This window comes from Mytilus trossulus, chromosome 1, assembly GCF_036588685.1.
Source record: "Mytilus trossulus isolate FHL-02 chromosome 1, PNRI_Mtr1.1.1.hap1, whole genome shotgun sequence".
Taxonomy (NCBI): Eukaryota; Metazoa; Mollusca; class Bivalvia; order Mytilida; family Mytilidae; genus Mytilus; species Mytilus trossulus.
In genome coordinates this window covers 38,170,834-38,195,698 of record NC_086373.1, presented here as the reverse complement: position 1 = coordinate 38,195,698, position 24,865 = coordinate 38,170,834, and the positions used below count along the sequence as shown (strand labels likewise).

The window sequence follows — 24,865 nt, the reverse complement described above, 5'->3', positions numbered from 1 at the left end:
CCCTTTTTTAAAGCGGGGGTATAATTATAAATATGTATACTCCCTTGATAGCCATTTTTTCAAAATTATATCCTTCTAATCTTTACATTAGTCCATAAAAAATGTATATAAATATCTCAAACATTTATTTGAACAATTTTAGAAGCTGACATATTTGAGTCACTCATCTAATGTTGCTGTCTCACTGAAGTACATTCCACATCTCATTTTGTCCAGGAGCGCTTTTTCTTTTCTTTTAGAAAACTGCTAAAGTAATATTACATCTACCTCTGCCAATAATTCTGAAGTAAGGTTTAGATTGGCCAAAGAATCTAGAATGGGAACTGTGAGCTGTGTATTGTGTGAGAGTAAATCTCTTAACGCAGTGGCTACATCCCCATGTTCTGAATCTTCTACCACCTCTGGTAAACAAGAAATTATCTCCCTTTGTACATCTAGTGTGACGATTCCAATCATCTCTACCATCTTCTCTGTAATTTCCTACAATATAAATAATTATTTTAAATGTCTTCAGATAAAAAGGTATAATTCACAGGGCTAACACTGAAAAATGTTAACACTAGTAGAAAATATTAAAGTCAGTGATAATAGGAGTGGAACATGAGGAACTTTTTGATTTACCTTATATTACTTGACCTCAGAGGCAACCAAGTCCCTATTCTTATTTTGATTCCATCAACTGAACATACTTGTTTAACATTATGAATATATTGGTATTTAAAAAAATTAAAATAGTGTCATAAAAAGTTGAAATGATGATGTCATGCCCAAATTAGGCGACCACAAAATTTAGGTTTGAAGCGTAAATTATATCATGTATATAGAGAAAACTTTTGGAGAGGTCATAAAGTGACCATGTACAGTAGTTGTCGTTTGTTTATGTAATATATACGTGTTTCTCGTTTCTCATTTTGTTTATATAGATTAGACCGTTGGTTTTCCCGTTTGAATCGTTTTACACTAGTAATTTTGGGGCCCTTTATAGCTTGTTGTTCGGTGTGAGCCAAGGCTCCGTGTTGAAGGCCGTACTTTAACCTATAATGGTTTAATTTTTAAATTGTTATTTGGATGGAGAGTTGTCTCATTGGCACTCACACTACATCTTCCTATATCTATTAGAGACAGGTTCATTTCATTTAGAAAAGCACAATTGCACTCTTATGACTCAAATATTTCAATACAAATCTATAACATTAAAGTTTCCTAAGTAGAGATAGAAAATGCATATTGTACCTTTCCTGCTAATATTCTGTCTAGCCATCTAAATTGACTCATCAATAATCTTGGTATGTTTACTTTTTCACCATGTTCAAATATAGATCTGAAAAACATATTAAATAAATTGTATACACAAAAAGAATAGTGATTTAAATGAATTTAAAAAAATAAAAATACAATTCACTTTTAAATGATAAACAATATTCTAGTAGCAAGCACATTTTTTAAACCTGCTTTCTAAATTATGTTTTAACATCTTTTAACATTTCATTCACACAAAATTTGTCAAAGTTCTATTATATAGATATAAGGAGATGAAGTATGGAGTGCCAATGAGACAACTCTCCATCGAAGCAATATTTTGTAAAAGTAAACCATTGTAGGTCAAAGTACATTTTTCAACATAGAGTCTTGGCTCATACCACCACAGCAAGTTATAAAGAGACCCAAAAACCACTATTCTACAACCCTTCATACAGGAAAGCCAATGGTCCAATCAAAATAACCAAGAAACAAGTATGAACCGCATCAACAAACGACAACCATTGAACATCAGGTAGTTGGTCTAACTTACTGGTCATCTTCTGTAAATTCTGCTAATTTTTCTAGTAAGCAATGCATTAGTTTGGTCTGAAAATAGAATAACACAGTTTTATGTAAAAAAACAAAACAGAGGTACGTAAATATCTTAGCTAAAATAAAAAACAAGAGTGCACACACTGAAATGTCTCGCCTTCTTTACTAATCCTTGATACTATCTTGATAGACCTAAATATAAAGCTTTATTACAACTGTCACATAAACGCAACATTACCAAGAAAATGAAAAACTGATCAATGAACCATGAAAATGAGGTCAAGGTCAGATGAACCATGCCAGGCAGACATGTACAGCTAACAATTCTTCAATACAACAAATATAGTTGACTTATTGCTTATAAATAAAGAAAAACAGACCAAAGCACAAACACTTAAAACTTAGCAATGGACCGTGATAATGAGGTCAAGGTCAAATGAAACCTGCGTAACTGACATATAGATCATAAAATATTTCCATACACCAAATATAGTTGACCTAATGCATAAAGTATTAGAAAAATAGACCAAAAGTAAAAACTTAACTTTGACCAATGAACCATGAAAATAAGGTCAAGGTCAGATGACACCTGTTAACTAATCATGTACACCTTACAATCATTCCATACACCAATTATAGTAGACCTATTGCATATAGTATAAGAAAAACAGACCAAAAAACAAAAACTTAAATATAACCACTGAACCATGAAAATGAGGTCAAGGTCAGATGACACCTGCCAGTTGGACGTGTACACCTTACAGTCCTTCCATACACCGAATATACTAGACCTATTGCTTATAGTATCTGAGATATGGACTTGACCACGAAAACTTAACCTTGTTCACTGATCCATGAAATGAGGTCGAGGTCAAGTGAAAACGGTCTGACAGGCATGAGGACCTTGCAAGGTACGCACATACCAAATATAGTTATCCAATTACTTATAATAAGAGAGAATTTAACATTACAAAAAATCTTAACTTTTTTTTCAAGTATTCACTGAACCATGAAAATGAGGTCAAGGACATTGGACATGTGACTGACGGAAACTTCGTAACATGAGGCATCTATATACAAAGTATGAAGCATCCAGGTCTTAAACCTTCTAAAATATAAAGCTTTTAAGAAGTGAGCTAACACCGCCGCCGGATCACTATCCCTATGTTGAGCTTTCTGCAAAAAGTTGCAGGCTCGACAAAAATGGTGTTTAATTTCTCTTCCTATGAAAGAGTTGGAGCAAGTTTCGGTGCTTTCTATCAAAGAAGAATTTAACAGACACATGAGAGCAACTGGTGGAAAAGGTTGTCTTTATATAGAGATTGTACGATTTACAGATGCGGGGAACACAAAAAGTAAACAAACATCAAGCTATAACATTTTAATATTAAAAGGTAAAAGATTATGTACTTTGGATTCACTTTTTATGGACATGACATGTTGTTTCATCAATGTTTTATTTTGGTGGTTTTGTCATTTCTCTTCAAAGAATCATGCCATTTATTTGCTTTTCTCTCAATATTAAGAAATTAGTGTTTTGTTTTTCTCTTGAAAATTAATTTCATCCTATAAATTCAAATTAATCCACAATATAATGTACAATTTACAGAGTATCTAATTGTGCTTATTAAATTTCTTTACAATAGACTTCATTTAAATTGTTTTCTGTATATTCAACATGTATCTTGTTTTTATTGTTTAATCTTAATAATCAACTTGCTTGACATCTACAAACCCTTTAAATAAATTTACCTGTATTAAATCAACTCCCATTTAAATAAATTTACCTGTATTAAATCAACTCCCATTTCAATAAATTTACCTGTATTAAGTCAACTCCAAGAAGCAATCTGACTAAACAGTCTTGATGAACACTTCTTGCACTAGAAATACAAAAGAAAACTAACAATGATTTTTTTTTTATGTAAACCAACCTACTTTTCATAGATACATTTCAGCTCCAACTAGCAGACTTTGCAGCTATTTTTCCCTGATTTTCTAACATAATCCATATAAGAGAGATATAAGTGTGGCATTTTCATGAAAATTTATGTGCATGCCATTTCTAGTTCAGAAAATTGTGTTAACCAAACAACCAACGGAAATTTGTTGGTATGTCCTAGTGATTCTAAAGTAGTATTAAACCTTTTAAAGACAGTGGCGCTAGCATGAAACAATTACCAATATGCATATGCTTCATAGTGGAATCATGTTTTTTTATAACCCAAGTTGATTTAAGTTTATTCAATAAAGTCACCATGGTTTTTTTTCAAATTATAAACAACATCTCAAAAAATTGTGGATTCCTTTTTCATTAAAGCAAATTGCTTTTTTTTTTTAAATTCCATATACATTATGCCATGCCATAAATATGAAACATAATTTGACATATACATATACACTGCTGAATTATTTGAAGCAAGTAATTGTGACTTAAGGTGGTACCCAACACTTTCACTAAAATTAATTTGGATCGTTTAATTTTCATAAAACTTTGACAATGCATTTACTTAGACCCTTTAATATATATATAATTTTCAAAATTTTTGAACCAACTGTTTTGTCAGAAAAATTACACTGGTTATATAGCAGTTTGACAAACACCAATTTTGATCATTGAGAAGCTTTATATTCCTTTTACAACACAACATCATTAAAACCTTTAGCTAACTTTACAGAGTTATCTCCCTGTAGTGTTAGGTACCACCTTAAGAATGGCCTGAGGAGTTATCTAAGTTAAGATTTACCTGTCACATTCTGATGCTGTAAATGTAGGAACCAGGCTGTTGTGTAATCTGAAAATAAATATCAGTATCATGATTATTCATCGAGACAAAACAACTGTGTTAAATAAACATCAGTATCATTATTCATCAAGACAAAACAACTGTGTTAAATAAACATCAGTATCATCAACACAACAAGATTAACCCTTTTACCGATTGCTGCCAAGACAGAAGCTACTCTGAGACGATGGCTTCCCTGGCTACTATTACTCAAGTGGGAGATCTTCATAATAAATGCCAATAAAAACTTGTTTGTAGTTATTTGTGTATTTATTTCATTCACTTACATCATGTTCACAGTTTTGTTCACGTTTGATAATTATTTCTTCATAAAATATTGAAATTTTCAAATTTCGGCATTATTTTGGTGAAATTCTCAAAATTCTGCTCTTTGACCCCACATCGTAAATTTTTAACCCAAACAGCAAAATTTTGAAAAAATTAATGAGGCTGTACAAATTCCTCACACTGAACGATGTTCATTCAAAGTGTTTTGTACATAAAACGACATTTTATGTAAAAAAAGTATAGTTCGGCTTCAATTCTTCCATATTCTTTCAAAAAAAATGTTCCCTCATTTCAAATTCTCGTTAATTCCATAAATTTCCTCTGATTTTGACTCGGTTTTCAACAAACTGAAGCGCCATGTTTAAACTTTCATCTGGGTACTCATCAAATGAAAGATAACTCATGTTTGCACTGTTTTAAGCGGGAAACATAAAAGAGGTATTCCGATCCCGGTAAAACGGGACTCATCGTCAGCTGTCTGAAGCCTGAATCCCGGTAAACCAGGAATCAGCGAAAGGGTTAATGATGTCTCCGGTTTTTCACTAAAAAAAACATTTTTTTATAACTGAAATTTAAACAAATAAAATATTTATTGAATATAATAGAATTTGGCTTTCTTAAAATGATTAAAGTTTCATGTGAAAATATCAAACATTGCTGATCTTAGATGAATTTAAGCTATCTTTAATTGTACTACTAAAACTAGATATAAATGGTATTCATTACATGTGTTGAAGTCTTGAAACTTTTTTCAGTGCTCAAGGCACAAAAATCATGTTTTCATCATGAAATGCAGCATTTAGATTTTTTTTATTGGATGATTTTGAAGTACGAGTACAAAAAACTGACTTGAAAGTTTTATGACTTCAAGGCTGTTTAGGTTGTCAAGTACCTCTTTTGGTCCTCAATATATTCTTGGAATCCTTCCACAAATTCCTCTAAAACCTTAAATGAGAGAAAATTTAACAGCACATATACATGATATATATATACGAGTCTAAATTGAAAACTACGTTCAAACCTATGACTGCGTTGGATAAAAACCGCAATTTTTACATGATATATATATATATATATATAATTGTATTTATATTCAATTTTATTTTGACTTAAAGAAGGAAAATGTGATGTTAAAATGTGTTTCCTTTATTTTGTTACTTTTTTCTAAAATAGTATCTTTGCTTGAAATTTGTACTGGAATCACCTAAAGTTAATTTGTATTTTTGTTATTATCATCAACTACACAATAATCATCTTTTACATATACATGATATATATATACGAGTCTAAATTGAAAACTACGTTCAAACCTATGACTGCGTTGGATAAAAACCGCAATTTTTACATGATATATATATATATATATATAATTGTATTTATATTCAATTTTATTTTGACTTAAAGAAGGAAAATGTGATGTTAAAATGTGTTTCCTTTATTTTGTTACTTTTTTCTAAAATAGTATCTTTGCTTGAAATTTGTACTGGAATCACCTAAAGTTAATTTGTATTTTTGTTATTATCATCAACTACACAATAATCATCTTTTAAAAAGTCAGGTTACAACCTCTTTTCCTTGAATATGACCAACTGCAAATGGAGTTTTCAAAGGATTTGTTCATACATGAGCAATAAGAGAGGTGCCACATCTGCTTACCCTTCCAGAGCACCTGCGATCACCCAGGATTTCTGGTAGGCTTTGTGTTGTTCAGCATTGTTTTTCCATGTTATGCTGTGTGTACTGTTGTTGTCTTTTTGTCCTTTTTCTTTTTTTGTCATGGCGTTATTTTCATCTTATGACTAAGAATGTTACTTTGGTATCTTTTGCCCGTCTTTTTACACTGTTCTTTTAAATTTTACATGATTTGTATGTACATGTATTGCAATTTGCTCCTGAAATTGCATTTCAAAGTATTCTTTTTTCACTTTTTTTATTTTTTTTCATTTTCCCTATTTTTATTGCAGTAAGGCAACATGAATAATAATTCACCTACTGCAAGCATATCAAAATTACTTAAAAATTCACAAAATTAATAATAATCAGATGTTCAAGAAATATATGTTGTAAATATTAAATAAGAAAAATGTCCTTTGCACATAGAGCAGGTAATATAAATATCTTCTTAATCAAACTGTCAACAAGTTTACCTCTGGATAACTTTCATGTCTTTTTAATGAAACTTGGAGATTTCTCTGAAATACTGCTTGGTCAAAACCTAAATAAAAATCATAAAAAATTACCCTATTTCTAAAATGACCAGCTAGATACTAATGATCATGATGATGATGTATCAGGTCAGTTAAATTTTCTAATTTTTATGTATGATTACATATTGGTAAAACAGTTTCAAAGATATATTTTTTCAGTCATAAGATAAACAGTAAAAACAACCATTGTATCCAGAAATACAATGAATAGCAAATTCAATTCTTGTTTATAATAAAACTTTTGTCAGGTGAAACTGTTGTGGTAACTTGAAATTTATGTTATTTTGTTCATTAGAAAATTTGAAGGTTAAGCTTCATAAGAATCCGTATAGATTTCTTTATTAAATTAGACCAGTTAAAAATCCTATATTCATAGATAATCTTATAAAATTGAAAATGGAAATGGGGAATGTGTCAAAGAGACAACAACCCGACCAAAGAGCAGAAAACAGCTGACGGCCATCAAAGGGTTTTCAATTCAGCAAGAAAATCCAGCACCCTGAGACCTGTTTCAGCTGGCCTCTTAAACATAAATAAAAGACCAATTTCCTCAGTGTAATGCCTTTAATTATTTCTTAAATACAAGACAAACTTTTTGTTTACAAATGTTTTCTTGAATTTCAAAGTTGGTTTACAAATAGTGAGGTGGTTTAAGTGTAAAAGAAACGGGATCAGCATCTTTTTTTAATACTAACATTGGAATATGACAACCAGAAGTACACGCATGGTTTTTAAAGGTTTTTTTTAATTTGTCATTTGGAAAACATGTATAGAGATATGATAATCTAACTTTGCTGAGAAATAATTTCTTGATGATAAACATTTCTTTTAAACTTACGATACATTTTTTAAAATATAGTTACCCAGTGAATTAGGTTTATTTCCCTTCATTAATGTCAGTCCTGCTTTGTTCACTAATTCACAAAATGCAGAATTGTTTTGATATATATCTTCATCCTCACTGCCTTTTCTTTTCTTTTGGCCACCTAGAAATTCAATACAGATCATGTAGAAGTTATAAACAGACTACGGTTGTGTAGAATTGTCGGTATGATTCATATACATTTGTTTCTTCTTAACATGTTAAAACTTAATAAATAGAGAGTGTGTCCATGGAATACAGATGATGCTCAAGAATGATTTTATATAACATTATAAACACTGAGATATAATGAAAAAATGATAAAAGTGATGCAACCTAAATTCAAACTGACTTTACTGTATCTGGATAACGCGTGTAGCAGGTTATTTAACAGTGTGCACCACATTTTTTATTTTATTTCGAATAGACAGAAAATTATTACCATCATTACTTATAATTAAATTCTAAGTTCCATTTTAAACCGTAGAAAACCATGAAAAAAAGTTAATGACATTACGGTCACATGACTAAATTATGTCTATGGGCTGATAACAAAATACCGTCAGCCAATCAGAAGACGTGTTACAACCAAAATTAAATTATATGATAATGGTTTTGCTTATTGTTGAATTAAGGCCATATTATAACCTACAATGTATGATTTCTTTCATCTACGTCACCTGGTGTATAATTAATAGTTGTCTCATTGGCATGCATACATGTACATGTACCACATATTTGATTTCTATAATGTAAAATGAATCCTGCGGTTTACATATTAAACTAAAACCCTTTGAACTATTTCACAAGACAAAACATAAATATTGCACAATATTGTACTTAAAGATATTTTTTTTTATCTATATCAAATATAAGTGTAAATTCAGAAATTTTTGCGATATTTTTTGTTGTTGTGAAAATTACTACATAGGATGTTTCACCAAAACTAAAAACTCACAATCAAATTTTTTGTAGCATAATTTGTATAAAGCAAAAAAAATTTCAAAAATGAATCCACACTTAGGTCCATTAACAATTGAATTATATGCATATCTGGATAGCAAATTGAAATTTAACCCAGGTGAAATCAATTTTAATCAGTGATTTGAGATATGATCCAATGTCAGAGAAATTAAATGTTCAACGAATAACAATTTTTTTATATGCTTGATTGCAGACTTCAGCAAAACCACGAAATTAAATATCCACAAATATGAAGGGCCTCATTAATCAAGAATATTGGTACAAGAAAATAAATGACTCCACACAAAAATGGTCAAAAAATCTAAAATGGGAAAGCCTAGAAAAACAGAGGAAAACTTACAGATTGTACATGCTATTAAATATCAAGCGTGATCTTATAGACATAGACCATTACCAGTATTAAACACCAAATGATAACCTGACCAGAGCCGAGAGGTAATCAAAGAGCAGATTGCTCTGAAGGATACAATTGCTATTGTTTTCATTGACTTGTACATGTATACATGTACCTGGATAATATTATTTTCAAATCTAATTCAACTGCACATGTAAAATGTAATTCACGGAATCTGAATAGTTACAAAATAGCCAACCCCAGATACAAGTGTATGATCAATGTACTTAGGCCTATTGTGTTTTATTTTTGTACGATCAATTCCAAGTTTACTTTCCACAGCAGCCACTGAGACTCAGAGTGAGAGAAGGTATTTCACTTTGTATCTTATCACCTATTATTTTCCTATGTTAATTCTAAAAGGAACCCCATTCCTAACTCTTTAAATATTTAATTTCCTTTGGGTCAGTGGTCATGACTCCTTTCTGTACACATCCTTGGTTTAAATTGCGATTGTTTTTAATATAATACAACGTTTATCGGCAGAACGAGTTAATTTTTCTCAACATGTTGGTTGAATCATTCAGAATTGACAAGTTATTTCCGAAAGAAAGACAACTCAAAACGATAATATGGAAAACTCCATTTCACCTGAAGGGGTGTTGCAGTTACACCTTTACGATGTGGCCTACATTTATTTTAATTTAAATGATGCATGCCCATAATTACCTAAACAAACCCTGGAGCAAGAACGTATATTAAATGTAAATTAAACGACCTAGATGGTTCTCTATTTTTTTATGGAAGTATATAAAATATCAAATATCAGTTTCATAACGGTGACATATAAGAAAAACTTCACTTTAGTTCTTATATGACAGAAATAGATTTATTGGAATTCAGAGAACTCTTGCATTTTTATCAAAACTGGAGAATTCTCTCTGACCTGTTTCTAAATTTATAAAAACACTAAATATAAACCAACAGAGAACTTTTGTGTTGCCCGACACTTCGTTAAATTTTCCCTCGGAACCAATTAAATTCAGTTTGGAATCCAGATCCTTAATTGGAACAAGATGAAGAAGCTATAAAATAAAATTGAGAAAGGAAATGGGGAATGTGTCAAAGCGACAACAACCCGGTAACAAGACAAATCGGCACCCAAGTCCGAAGACATTTCGGCATCCATTTTGGACATTTCGGTATCCGCACAAATCGGCACCAAGACAATCCGGCACCTCGTTTTTAAAAATAAATTTATTATCAAAAATTAAAGAATAGTTGCATAGATATTATAATTTGTATATAAAATATGCATTTATCATTTAATTAAACTCTTAAAGATTATGTACGAATAAACATAATTTAATTAAATCATAATTGATTGTTAGATATGTAGTTCAAAGCGACACAGGATTGAGCAAGAACGTATTGACTTCTATTTCACTATTCTACCAAACAGAAAGTAATATTAAATACTCTATAGACTATTACACTTTCATGAAAAAAAAGTTCCACAAAATTATTTACCTACGAAAACATGTTTAACCCCAAATGCCCCAGCTTATTTTATAAATAAAAAAGTTGAATAATGATCCCCAGCCACCCCGCCGTATTTTTGCGCCTGTTCCAAGTCAGAAGCTTCTGGCCTCTGTTACTCTTGTATTATTTTATTTTTAGTTTCTTGTGTACAATTTGGAAATTAGCATGGCGTTCATATTCACTGAACTAGTATATATTTGTTTAGGGGCCACGGAAGGACGCCTCTGGGTGCGGGAATTTCTCGCTACATTGAAAACCTGTTCGTGACCTTCTGCTGTTGTTTTTTCTATGGTCGGGTTGTTGTCTCTTTGACACATCCCCAATTTCCATTCTCAATTTTAGTATAAGCTCTAGAAAAATTTCAAGTCTCAGGTACGAAACCATTTGATTTGAGGAGGCATTCTGAGATATTTGAGAGAGAAAAAATTGACTCTGATTCTTGCCTAAAACAAAAATTTTGGCCGTATCTGGATTGTAAACAATAGTCCTATCCACTTTTTTGCTATTAAAAACGAAAATTTCCAACAAAATTATTAAGCCTGAAATGAACATGATCAATAAAAACGGATGTAGTTTTTTTGTGGCCGGGGTTTGCATATCTTACTGGAATGTCTGTTTCACCGGACTGATATATATTGCATACTTTTTCAATACCAGACTGTAACCTGCCTACTGGGTGTGACCTTTATGTCTCCATTTGTGGACCTTTATTCTAACTTCGTTGTCATTTCAGACACTTTGTTATCTTTTGTGGATTTGAAACCCCTCACTTTGGTTCTCTATGTTATGTTGGGTGAAACATATCAATCAAACATTTGGATAAAAACTGCTTGTTTCTCTTTTTTAAATTGTGTCGGTCGTATTGTAAATTTCATCGAATTTCCATGTCTATTTTTTACTGACTATTTTAAGTCCTACAGCAAATATATCAGTACATAGCTTTGGATTAATACTATCATTTTATGATAGACAATTAATAGGGAGAATACAGCATAAAAAATGTCCAATCCTTACACTTTACAGCAACTATAAAATATACATGCCCCAAGCACTTATTTTATGTTTTTTAGCACAAAAAGGGTCCCAAAAATTTTTCGCATCGCTCCGCTCGGCGAAATTTAAAATCTTCGCCCCCCCCCCCTTTCCAAAATCCTGGATCCGCCCCTGATTCCAAGTACATGTGTGGTGAAATCTATAAAGTTAGAATGTTCATTGTTTCAGGAAAAAGAATTCACACAAATAATAAACCTATCAAAATGACTTAGCTGCAGTACAGTCTTATGCACAAACAAATAACTAAAAGGAATATACCACTTAATAAGATACATATTCAAAGATTTTTCTGGGTGCCGAACAAATAACTAAAAGGAATAAACAACTTAATAAGATACGTATTCAAAGAAACAATGTACAATATTGACAATAATGTTATAAATAGTGCAGGAGACAAATAAATAACACTCAAACATAATTGCTGACTATTAATTTTAACACTGAACATGCAAAATGCCCTCATACATAAACAGTGCCAGGAAATTTTAATTTTTGGTTCACTATATATAGATCAAAGATAAATAATTGATAAGATGCCAATTTGTCTAGGTGCCGATTTGTCTTTCACGGGTGCCGATTTGTCTATGGTAGGTGCCGATTTGTCCGGGTACCGATTTGTCCGGGTACCGATTTGTCGGGGTGCCGAACTGTCTAGAATTCCAACAACCCGACCATAGAGCAGACAACAGCCGAAGGCCACCAATGGGTCTTTAATGTAGCGAGAATTCCCGCACCAGTAGGTGTCCTTCAGCTGGCCCCTAAAAAATATGTATATTAGTACAGTGATAATGGACCTCATACTAAACTCCAAATTATACACAAGAAACCAAATTAAAAATTACACAAGACTAACAAAGGCAAGAGGATCCTGACTTGGGACAATGTATGAACATGTAATACCTTTAATCTTTTCATCACCATGTTCTCCACTTGTCTTCCTTTTCTTAGAAAAAACAGAATTTCTTTCTGCCACCATGATGAATCTGAAATGGATTTCTTTATTATAATTAACAAACAAACAAAGCATTAGGCATCCATTTCTAACTTTACAACTAGATTACATAACAGTAATAAAATATATCAAACATATACATAAATATTTACCACAGGCACTTGTTTTCTATCCATGGCAATAGCTACTATCCCTATATATTCCTCGTAATATGTGGTATCGGGAACATTCGCCCTAATAACATGTTCGCCCTAGGTACGTTCGCCCTGAGTTCGTTCGCCCAGAGAGTCAGTTCGCCCTACTAACAAATATTTGTTTTCAGGGCATTGAACTTGAATAAACTTATTCAGATACTTCTATAGTATATATTCTTGAAATATATGGAAACAGGGAAATATTTAAAAGTTTATGGCTTGTTTAGGATCGTTAATTGTTCAATGACAAAATAATCCAGATCACTAATTATTGTGATACTTGTCTTTTGATGGATTAAATTATTAATAAAAATCAAATGTTTTGTTTTCATAAGATATTCAGCTTAAAACACAATGATGTACGAACTGTAAATCATATGTATTTTACTGAAATACTTTGATTTACAAGTTCATTTATTATTATACTCGGAGACTAGTCTCATACTGCATACATTCCTGATTGACTGAAATTACAATTATTTTGTTATATTATTAGTATTCTACTCTGTAAATCAAAGGGAAAATGAAAAAAATGATTACGGTAATGTAAATATCCTGTCATTTTTACAAACTTCAACATATTTTGTTCAAATACTTAAATTTATGCGACTAGACAACAAATAGAAAAAAAATAAAAAACTGGGCGAATGGACCTTGGGCGAACAGGTAGTATGGCGAACGCGAATCAGGGCGAATGGACCCGGATTCGTAATATGTAGATCTTGCCATGGATAGAAAACAAGTGCCTGTGTTATTTACCCTCCCTTTTTCACAATTGAATGTGGACATATAGTTAAACACCCCTTTTATCTTTAGTTGGAACCCCCTTTATAAATCGCTGGATTCGCCCCTGACTTTGAAAGGAACGCGTACATCAAAACACAAAAAAGGGGGAGGGGCTTTGTCTGTTTGTTCAATGTTTTGGTCCAATGCAATGTATTGCCTCAGTCCAGGGACTTTCTCAACATCAGAATGTATAAATTTAAAGAATCCTAACAAATAACCTCGCAGCTAAGAACAGCAATATAATAATATAATGTGAAAACAATGAGATGATATATTCGATGATACTTTGTAAATTCCCTTGTTTTCTTTTTTTACATTTCCCGCCAAATGTCATTTCCGGTTTATCGTACTTTTTGAAAACAGGACAGAAAACGAATGAAAAGCTTGGTTACTCGATTATAAACACACCATCTACAAATTTTACATTATTACAACATTCAAACACATAGAATAAAAGCCCTTATGGACAATTAAGAGTGTAAGTTTACTTAATTTCATAAACTCAAACTTTGCGGGAAAAAGAACTCACAAATCAAAACGGAATGGATAAGTATTTATTTCTGACTAAAGTTCATTGACAAATATTTTGTGCATGTTCAGGAAAGAAAACAAAAATAAAACTGAAATGCTACACCAGAAACTTCAGTCAGTTATGACACTATAGCTGAGATACACACAGGAACCTGTGGCTGATCCAGATTTCAGAAATGTTCATATGGGAGGGTCGTAATAGGATTTATATGGGGGTACCTTCATGACAAATAACAGTAAATACTTGCTTAACAATGTTAATGATAATTTTTGGTGTTTGATGATAAAATGTACATTTTCTTTTAGGCGGTAAAAGCTTCGACTGATTTTGACGAATCACTTTAATTTTTTTTTATAGAGTTTAAAATGTATACATCATTGAAAAAATTTCAAATTATCTCCCTTTGGTGGAAAAATCCCATTTTTTGGCTTTTTATAAATTGAAATATCTTTTTCAACTCATTGGTGATATTACCTATATTTTTTAATATAATTTCCATATAAGCTGTACTTAAACTAAATTATTGTAAAATGTGAGTGATTTCTGTAATAAGTTTCTTTTTTTTATTTCGATATTAACTTTATTTTTCCTATTACTTCAACAGAGAAAAAAAAACTTTTACAAAGATGTATGCTTCTTTCGAAGGCAGATTGTGAGCGCAAGATAAACGGTGACCCCACTTTTTTATTTTATTTTTCTATTAACTATAAGATGAAGTTCATTTGTAGAAAAATATAGAGAAATCCTATTATCTATATATGAATGATTTAGACCCGCGAACCCCCTTAAGCAATTATAGGCAACCATATATACAGCCTTCTATAATTAAAAAATAACCAATATATATTTTTAAAAGGCACATACATGAAAAATATGACAAAGTTCAATTGAGAAAAACTAACTGACCTTTGCTTTATTTTCAAAGTTCATTGTTCAAAGTTTTTATGGTAAAGTGTGTTTCTTTGTTACTATTTGCATCAGGTGAACTTTACTCGGCAGATAAAATTATTATTGATCTTATAGTGTCAGTCTGGGAGGTTTGTTGACATTGACCTTAATATATATAATTGTTCGAAAGGAGTTTTATTGTTGAATGGTTAGGTATGTTTCTAAGAATCTACGATACTATTAGCAATAAAATTAACTATTTGGGGTGCATGAAATAAATACAAAGTGTAAATGTCTCTTTGGCAGAGTCCAATTGACCTTGACCGCCTTTTCATAGTTTTTTTTGTAAGTTCTGTTTGCAGATGGTGCAAACAATAGGTTAAATTTAATTTTCTAGTATATTTGGTGTATGCAGTATGTAGTGACTGATTGTAAGGATTGTTTACCTGACCATGGTTTTAGGTTAAGAACTAATTGCCCTGATTTTTTACTCAAATCAGACAGCCCATTGTTGAATTGTTGCTCCTGAATTGGTAATTTTAAGAAATTTTGCTTAAGCTGCTGGGTCAATAGATTTAAACTTGGCCACAATTTTCAATAGGGTATCTTAATTGAAAAAATACATTTGATGACCCTGTCATCCAATCAAAATGGCTGCCATTGCTAAAAAAAGAAAATAGGGGTTTACTTTAGAAGTCTAAGGGTAAATTGTAAAAAAAAAAAAAATTCAAATGATCACATCTTGAAAACTAATTTTAGATAATGATAAGGGGTCTTCATTAGCTATTGTACATCTAGTTTCTAGTGGGATGACCCTTTCCTCAATAAATTTTTTTTTTGCATACTTGATTCACATAGGATTTTTTCAATAAAATGCTGATAATATGCTTTTTTAAAAGTATAAAAATGCAATTGCAAATTTTTTTTTCATCAAATAGATTTAAGTAAGATATTCTTGTGAATATCCTTTTCATATTTAATACAAATTTTTTTATTTCTGATGCAGACATTTCATAGTCATAACTGAGGTAATACTTATACACAGGCGTCAAAAGTTGTCAATATGGAGTAAAGAGGGTGGCGTCATTATGGAGGAAAGGGTTAACAACTTGGCCAAATTAAACCAAACTTAGGTCATTATTGGGGTATTCAATACTATTTATTACAATTTAAACCTTACTTGTACATGATTTCCAAAACTACAGTTGATACAGGTGAATGACACAGGCTCTTGAGAGCCTCTAGTTTTTTATCTAGAAAAATATTTATATATATATCGGTACATGTATGTTCAGAAGAAATGTATTTATTTTTTTAAATACTTTCAGATAAAAAACAGAAGCAGACCTGCTGTTGATAATGTACCTTGATGTTACTGTTATGTCTGAGAGAGGACTAAATTCATTGACAGAGAATTGAAGTACAGAATTGGTTTCAGACTCAGTGAGTGGCATAGAAATGCTTAACAATGTGGTATGTAAAACTTTTTGGACTTACTCTCCTGTCTTTATGTAGTGGACCAGGACAGAATGTATATTCTTATCACTACTCAGGGAAAAATGTTATTTTTACACGGTCTATTAGAGCAGCCGTCAATATATCAGAACTAGACACTTTAGGAACTGGTAGAAGGTCTGAACATGAGATAGAACAAGATTCAAAAGTTATTTCATCAACAGCTGCATCCATACTAGAATCCACTCCTGAAGGTGAATCTGTACAAGAATCTACTCTTGAAGTTGAATCCATACTTAAATCAGTACCTGATTCCACTCTTGAAGATGAAATAGAAGCAGAATCCATTCCTGATGGCAAATCAGAACCAGAATCCACTCCTAAAGGTGAACCAATACCAGAATCCACTATTGCAGGTAAATCAGGACCAGAGTCCATTCCTGAAGGTGAACCAATACCAGAGTCCATTCCTGAAGGTGTACCAATACCAGAGTCCATTCCTGAAGGTGTACCAATACCAAAGTCCATTTCTGAAGGTGAACCAATACCAGAGTCCGTTTTTGAAGGTAAACCAATACCAAAAACTACTATTGGAGGTGAACCAATACCAGAATCTGCTATTGAAGGTGAACCAATACCAGAATCCACTATTGAAGGTGAACCAATACCAATATCTACTATTAAAGGTGAACCAATACCAGAGTCCACTATTAAAGGTGAACCAATACCAGAATCCACTGTTGAAGGTGAACCAATACCAAAATCCACTATGAACCAATACCAAAATCTATTTTTAAAGGTGAACCAATACCAGAGTCCACTCTTGAAGGTGAATCAATACCAGAATCTTCTATTAGAGGTGAATCAGTACCAGAATCCATTCAAGTTGGTGAACCAATACCAAACTCCGCAATTGATGGTGAAACAGTAACAGAATCCATTCCAGTAGGTGAGTCATCACCAGAATCCATTCCTAAATGTGAATCAATACCAGAATCCACTTTTGCAGGGAAATCAATAACAGAATTCATTCCTGGAGGTGAACCACAACCAAAATCCACTATTGACGGTGAAACAGTACCAGAATTCATTCCAGTAGGTGAATCATCACTAGAATCCATTCTTAAAGGTGAATTAATACCAGAATCCACTCTTGCAGGACAATCATTATCAGAATCCATTCCTGGAGGTGAAGCAATACCAAAATCCACTATTGAAGATAAAACAGTACCAGAATCCATTCCTGAAGGTGAATCAGTATTAGAATCCATTCCTGGAGGTGAACCAATACCAGAATCCATTCCTGAAGGTGAACCAATATCAGAATCCATTCCTGAAGGTGAACCAATATCAGAATCCATTCCTGAAGGTGAACCAATATCAGAATCCATTCCTGAAGGTGAACCAATATCAGAATCCATTCCTGGAGGTGAACCAATATCAGAATCCATTCCTGAAGTTCAATCTGTACCAGAATCAACTATTGAAGGTGAATCATCACCAGAACCTACTCTTGAAAGGGAATTAGTATCCAAATCCATTTCTAAAAATGAATCAGTACCAGAATCTACTCTTGAAGTTGATTCCATACTAGAATCATTTCATGAAGGTGAATCAGTACCAGAATCCCCTCTTGATGGTGAATCAGTACCAGAATCCCCTCATGATGATGAAACAGTACCAGAATCCATTCCTGAAGGTGAATCAGTACCAGAAGTTGAACCTAAAGGTCACTTTGCTGAGCCTATTCCAGATTGGGATGTTGCTATGAAACAGTACAAATGGGGATGGGATTTTTTGGTCTATTTGTTTGGAATAATGTTCCTTTTACTTGGATCTTACAATGTTTTTAATATTGTTCGTTTAATACCAATGCAACATTTATTCAGTCGGAATTACTTTGTGATGTTGAATATTTTGATTGCCATCATAGCTATCTTGAGAGGATTATATCTTTTAATTGATGCACAAAACAGAAATGAGACATTTCCCATAATACTTAATTACTTCCTGTACAGTACAGCATTTCCATGTTTGACGTCTGCTTTTAGTATATTGTTTTATGCATTGTTACTGGCAACCAAGGTCCAGGTGCTTTCAACAAAAATACAGAAACTTACAGTTCTTATTGGGATAATTATTTTTCATTTTGGGTTGTCAATAGTTACTGACATTATTGTTGGGTTATTTGCCAGAGCACAGGTATTAATGTTAATCTGTCAGCTTTTCTATATTGTATGGGGAACAATTTTATTTGCTGGATTTTTATACATATTCACGAAGTTGAGAACAGCAGCAATACGTCGTTCAAAAATTTCCATTCACAGAGGACACACAGACAGATTTACATATCAAACTAGAAGGACGGCTATAAGAAGAAATGTTATATCTGTTTCAAGTGACTATACTTCTAGAAAAATAAAGAGAGGGAAAAAGGCTAAATATAATTTGAATACCTCAGTGAAAATTACTCTGATAGCAGCAATTCTTGGCCTTGTATGTGTTCTGCTGGAAATATATGGAATATTTGGTGTATATAAGATTCAAGTAGATAATCATTTGCCTGAACCATGGCCTTATTTCTCTTACCAGTTTCTTTTACGATTGGTTGAATTTTGTATGTGTTTTTTAATGGTATACGTAACTACACAGTCTGTTAATTTCCAAAGAACAAGTTGGCATGACATTGTTGAAAGAGTATATGAGACTTTGGGATGTATTTGCTGTACTCATCAGCAAAATGAAACAAAGAGCTTTGAATTCATATCACCAGCATTTGAAGTCAACAATAACATTGATGAAATTCATGAATGGGTAACTTCTAAAATTCATGGACAAAATAGAAAGGAGAAACCAAGTTTACATGCAAGATTCAAAGAACGCTTTGTTAATCGATTTGGAAGGTCATTAACAACCAATCTGCCAGATCTGGTTCATGGTGCTGTCATTCAAGAAAAAAGAAATGCTAGCATTGATCTCAGTAGTTCTTTTAGTGTTGAAATCCATGAAGAATCTCAGAATAATTCTATTTTCATCATAGAAATGGAATTCAATGTGAAGGACATTGAAACAATCAAATGTGATTTCCAAATTAACAAACCACAAACATGTGACAGCTCATCAATTGACAGAATTAGTTTTGTTACTTCTGAAACTTTTGGAAGCAATTTGAATTTGTCTGCTGTGAGTTTGATGGAGAGTATGGGGAGAGAATACGAACAAGCATTTGAAAGACGTTTTGAACAAACTAGTTTACACAAGTCTGCTTCTGACAAATTGTGCACAGATGGTCTTGAAGGTTCAGGACTAAAACTTTTGAACAGTGAACCTGATTTATAAAAACTGATCATTAAGTTTTGATAAACATTCTTAATAACAAGATATTTTTGTCGAGCCTGCAACTTTTGTTGCAGAAAGCTCGAGATAGGGATAGTGATCCGGCGGCCAAGGCGGCGGCGGCGTTAGCTAACTTCTTAAAAGCTTTATATTTTAGAAGCTGGAAGACCTGTATGCTTCATACTTTGTATATCGATGCCTCATGTTACGAAGTTTCCGTCAGTCACATGTCCAATGTCCTTGACCTCATTTTCATGGTTCAGTGACCACTTGAAAAAAAAGTTTATATTTTTTGTAATGTTGAATTCTCTCTTATTATAAGTAATAGGATTACTATATTTGGTATGTAGGTACCTTGCAAGGTCCTCATGCCCGTCAGACTGTTTTCACTTGACCTCAACCTCATTTCATGGATCAGTGAACAAGGTTATGTTTGGTGGTCAAGTCCATATCTCAGATACTATAAGCAATAGGACTAGGATATTTGGTGTATGGAAGGACTGTAAGGTGTGTGTACATGTCCAACTGGCAGGTGTCATCTGACCTTGACCTCATTTTCATGGTTCAGTGGTTATAGTTAGGTTTTTGTGTTTTGGTCTGTTTTTCCTATTCTTTATGCAATAGGTCTACAATATTTGTTGTATGGAATGATTGTAAGGTGTACATGTCTAGCGGGCAGATGTCATTTGACCTTGACCTCATTTTCATGGTTCAGTGGTTACAGTTAAGTTTTTGAGCTTTGGTCTTTTTATCTAATATTATATGCCAAAGGTCAACTATATTTGGTGTATGGAAATATTTTATGATCTATATGTCAGTCCCGCACGCTTTATTTGACCATGACCTTCATTTTAAGGTTCATTGCACAGTGTTAAGTTTTTGTGTTTTGGTCTATTTTTTTTAAACTATAAGTAATAGGTCAACTATATTTAATGTATGGAAGCATTGTTATCTGTACATGTCTGCCTGGCATGGTTCATCTGACCTTGACCTCATTTTCATGGTTCATTAGTCTTTGTAAAGCTGTCTTGGTTAATGTTAAGTTAATGTGACAGTTGTAATAAAGCTTTATACTTAGGACTATCAACATAATATCAATGATTAGTAAAGAAGGCGAGACATTTCAGTGTGTGCACTCTTGTTTATAAGTTTGGATAAGAAGAAAAAAAACATTTCAACATATTGTTACAAAAAGCGATTTTTTTCTCCGATTTGCCAGCCTGATAACAATATACCGGTATGTCTTATTTTTGTCTACAGTGATGTTGCTTTAGGCTGAGTTGACAGGAGATTATTTGGCCCTAACCCTATTTATCAGCTATTAACTATGAACATTTTGCATAAATTAATTTAAATGTTAAAGCTAAATTGTGATTAGGTCTGCTTACAATATTAAGTCAATGATATTTGGTGAAGGTTGCATGTCTCATTTTCAAATTATTTTTTTCCCCCATGATCAGGGAATTGGAAAGTTTTACATATACAATGTACATATAGTTGACATTATCTATTGCCATATTGATCATGTCTGAAAAATATCATGTCTAGAAATATCTCTGTTTTAACAGTTTATTTCAGTGAGATTGCATAAATTGGAAATTAATTGACATCCATTAATGTCCCTCTACTATTTTCAAATCCTATAAAACTTATTATTTTTCAATTTACTTTGGTTTAATTATTTAGGCTTAGTCATTGTGTTTAGTATTTTACATTATTATTCTGTTTTATGCATATTTTTGGTTCAGTTTGATATTTTGTATTTATATGCATTTTAGAAATATTTTGCTGTTATAGATAAAATTAGATTTTTCATAATTAAAATTAGTAAGTAATTCAAAAATAGTATAGAAGGGGAGATAATTCCAGTTGGTTTAGAATATTTTTTCAAGTGGGTGATTATTTCTCCTCAATTTGTTAAGAATATTAAAGCACATGTTTCTGGGTTGAAGTAGCCTTTATCAGAAAACCAAGTTGTTTAAATTCAAATAACAGACAGAACTAAAAAATACATTGCTTTTTGTACTTTTTAAAAGTTTTCAACAATTTGCCCAAATATGAGTATGACAAATATATATATTTTAAGTGTAATTGTATTTGGGTAGAAGTAGTCAACAATGATTTTGTTGTTGATATGTTTTCATTTATATAACAATGTATATATGATCTGTTAAAAAAAGAGGGACGAAAGATATCAAAGGGACAGTCAAACTCATAAATCTAAAACAAACTGACAACGCCATGGCTAAAAATGAAAAAGACAAACAGAAAAATAATAGTACACATGACACACCATAGAAAACTAAAGAATAAACAACACGAACCCCACCAAAAACTAGGGGTGATCTCAGATCTTAAGTGTTGCTTTTTGCATTACAATTGTGTTATAAGACTATATTTATAAAACTCTACTGGTAATTTGGAGATTTGTGATTACAATATGTTGATTTGTACTTTAATTGGTGCTGATGTGGTTTTGAGAATGTTTATTTTATTAAAAAGTTTTGTTTTGTAATTTTTAGTTTTGCATGTAAACAAAAGATTTAAGAACCATTAAAAGGATGAAAACAAAGTTTGATATTAAAAGACAGAACATTTTAAAGAAAGAAAAGTATGAATAATTCCCCTTAAATTAAAAGAACAATTACAATAAAATTTGCAGAATTATTACACAGTTACAACCATTCTATACCTTACTATAGCAGTAGAGGCTGTTTCGCATTCATCTTGTCTGTATGTTCTTCTGTTCATTTTAAGAAATATTCTGTCTCACTTTTCTCTGGTACTACAAAATGTACTGAACAAAATACTTTGTAATTGGATGAAGCTGGACAGTGATGAGTTTTTATACGCTCGTCTTTTAGACGGGACGTATTATGGTATACCGTTGTCCGTCCATCCGTCTGTCCGTCCGTCCTTCCATCGTCCACACTTCAGACAATAACTCAAAAACACTTTCACCAATTTCCATGAAATTTAAGTGAATTGTTTATATCTATTGGCGTAAGCTCCCTTTCGTTTTTTTTTAATTTCAGATTTTAAGTTTTGGATTTATGGGGCTTTATTCCTGAAAAAAAAAGGGGGGATTTTTAACACTTCGGACAATAACTCAAAAAGGCTTTCACCAATGTTCATGAAACTTTGGTGAATTGTTTATATCTATTGACGTAAGCTCCCTTTCGTTTTTTTTTTAATTTCATTTTTTAAGTTTTGGATTTATGGGGCTTTATTCATAAAAAAGGGGGGATTTTCAACACTTCGGACAATAACCCAAAAAGGCTTTCACCAATGTTCATGAAACTTTGGTGAATTGTTTATATCTATTGATGTAAGCTCCTTTTCATTTTTTATAAATTTCAGATTTTAAGTTTTGGATTTATGGGGCTTTATTCATAAAAAAAGGGGGATTTTTAACACTATGGACAATAACTCAAAAAGGCTTTCACCAATGTCCATGAATTAACTTTGGTGAATTGTTTATATCTATTGATGTAAGCTCCCTTTCAATTTTTATAAATTTCAGATTTTACATTTCCGTGTTATGAATTTTTATGCTTAAAAAGGGGGGATTTTTCAATAAAAGACAAGTTAAAAGAGCAATGGGCGTATCATGCGCTAAAGCGCAGCCCTTTATTATGAGTTCCTGTCAGCTGATGTGTTGAAATTTTCATTATGTTGGATGAACTGATTTAAGATTGTTCAAAATCTATGGAAAGCTTTAAACAAGGTTGGAATCACTTGCTGGAAGTTAAAGGTTCCAATTTTATTTTAATATTGCATATTCAAGTTTCATTTTTATGCCCCACTTATGATAGAAGAGGGGCATTATGTTTTCTGGTCTGTGCAAATTTTCCTTCTTTAATGCGTACGTTTGTTGGCTCTCCTGTCTGTCCAGCTTCAGGTTAAAGTTTTTGGTCAAGGTAGTTTTTGATGAAGTTGAAGTCCGATCAACTAGGTACACATGCTCCTTATGATATGATCTTTCTAATTGTAATGCCAAATAAGAGTATTTACCCCGATTTCACGGTCCACTGAACATAGAAAATGATAGTGTGAATAGGGCATCTGTACTGTGGACACATTCTTGTTAAAAACTGAATTTTATGATTTTTATCTATTTTATGATTCATTAGTACCTGTTGAATTCAAGATGATTCTTCACCTCTTATAAAATGTATTGCATATTTGTATATTGAAGGTCACGAAAATCATAGGGATCAGCTTATTTGTAATGGCAGATATCACTTTAAAGAAGATAGATATCATTTATGCAAAAATCTGCTAATTTAAGACATGGTCTTTAACAAGTGATCTATAATACTTTACCATAATAAGTGTTTTATGTTAGAGGGAAATGCTCATCTGACTTTTCATATTGTTATGAGGTCCATCCTTTTAAATATTCTTTATTCTTACCATTACACTTGCAGTATGATAATGATAACTGCATGAACAAAATGTCAGGTTGTTTAGCAATCAAGTTGAGAATGGAAATGGTGAATGTGTCAAAGAGACAACAATCAACCAAAGAGAAGAAAACAGCGGGAGGCCACAAATTAGCGAGAAAATACTGCACCCTCAGGCAGGCTTTAGCAGGCCTCTCAACAAAAATGTCATTTTTTTTAGCTCACCTGGCCCGAAGGGCCAAGTGAGCTTTTCTCATCACTTGGCGTCCGGCGTCCGTCGTCGTTAACTTTTAGAAAAATCTTCTCCTCTGAAACTACTGGGCCAAATGAAACCAAACTTGGCCACAATCATCATTGGGGTATCTAGTTTAAAAAATGTGTGGCGTGACCCGCCAAACCAAACAAGATGGCCGCCACGGCTAAAAATAGAACATAGGGGTAAAATGCAGTTTTTGGCTTATAACTC

At 32.3% G+C, this 24,865-nt stretch overlaps 2 protein-coding genes across 7 annotated transcripts in view; one reads left to right on the top strand and one right to left on the bottom strand.

Moving 5' to 3' along the window:
* Nucleotides 1-24,865, bottom strand: part of LOC134723721 (Fanconi anemia group D2 protein-like) — a 114,800-nt gene that overhangs the window by 72,837 nt on the left and 17,098 nt on the right. Inside the window, exons 1-10 of one of the 6 annotated variants that reach the window (XM_063587292.1) lie at nt 14,271-14,421; nt 12,751-12,833; nt 7,939-8,061; nt 7,016-7,083; nt 5,761-5,813; nt 4,542-4,589; nt 3,617-3,677; nt 1,793-1,848; nt 1,234-1,321; nt 268-480 (exon numbers count right to left, since the gene is read on the bottom strand). In XM_063587292.1, the coding sequence (XP_063443362.1) occupies nt 268-480; nt 1,234-1,321; nt 1,793-1,848; nt 3,617-3,677; nt 4,542-4,589; nt 5,761-5,813; nt 7,016-7,083; nt 7,939-8,061; nt 12,751-12,826 (786 nt within the window). In that variant the 5' untranslated portion in view covers nt 12,827-12,833; nt 14,271-14,421. Of the gene's footprint in view, nt 1-267; nt 481-1,233; nt 1,322-1,792; nt 1,849-3,616; nt 3,678-4,541; nt 4,590-5,760; nt 5,814-7,015; nt 7,084-7,938; nt 8,062-12,750; nt 12,834-13,755; nt 13,925-13,993; nt 14,135-14,270; nt 14,422-24,865 lie in introns of those variants that run through there. The other 5 variants (XM_063587274.1, XM_063587280.1, XM_063587283.1 and 2 more) reach the window with 5 other exon arrangements.
* Nucleotides 17,434-20,039, top strand: LOC134723767 (uncharacterized). The gene has a single exon (XM_063587319.1). The coding sequence runs from the start codon at nt 18,425-18,427 to the stop codon at nt 19,994-19,996; it is 1,572 nt and encodes a 523-aa protein (XP_063443389.1). The 5' UTR covers nt 17,434-18,424; the 3' UTR covers nt 19,997-20,039.

What these genes read in the sequence shown, in the direction of transcription:
- LOC134723767 (XM_063587319.1), top strand. Translation starts at nt 18,425, where the DNA reads ATGAAACAGTACAAATGGGGATGGGATTTTTTGGTCTATTTGTTTGGA.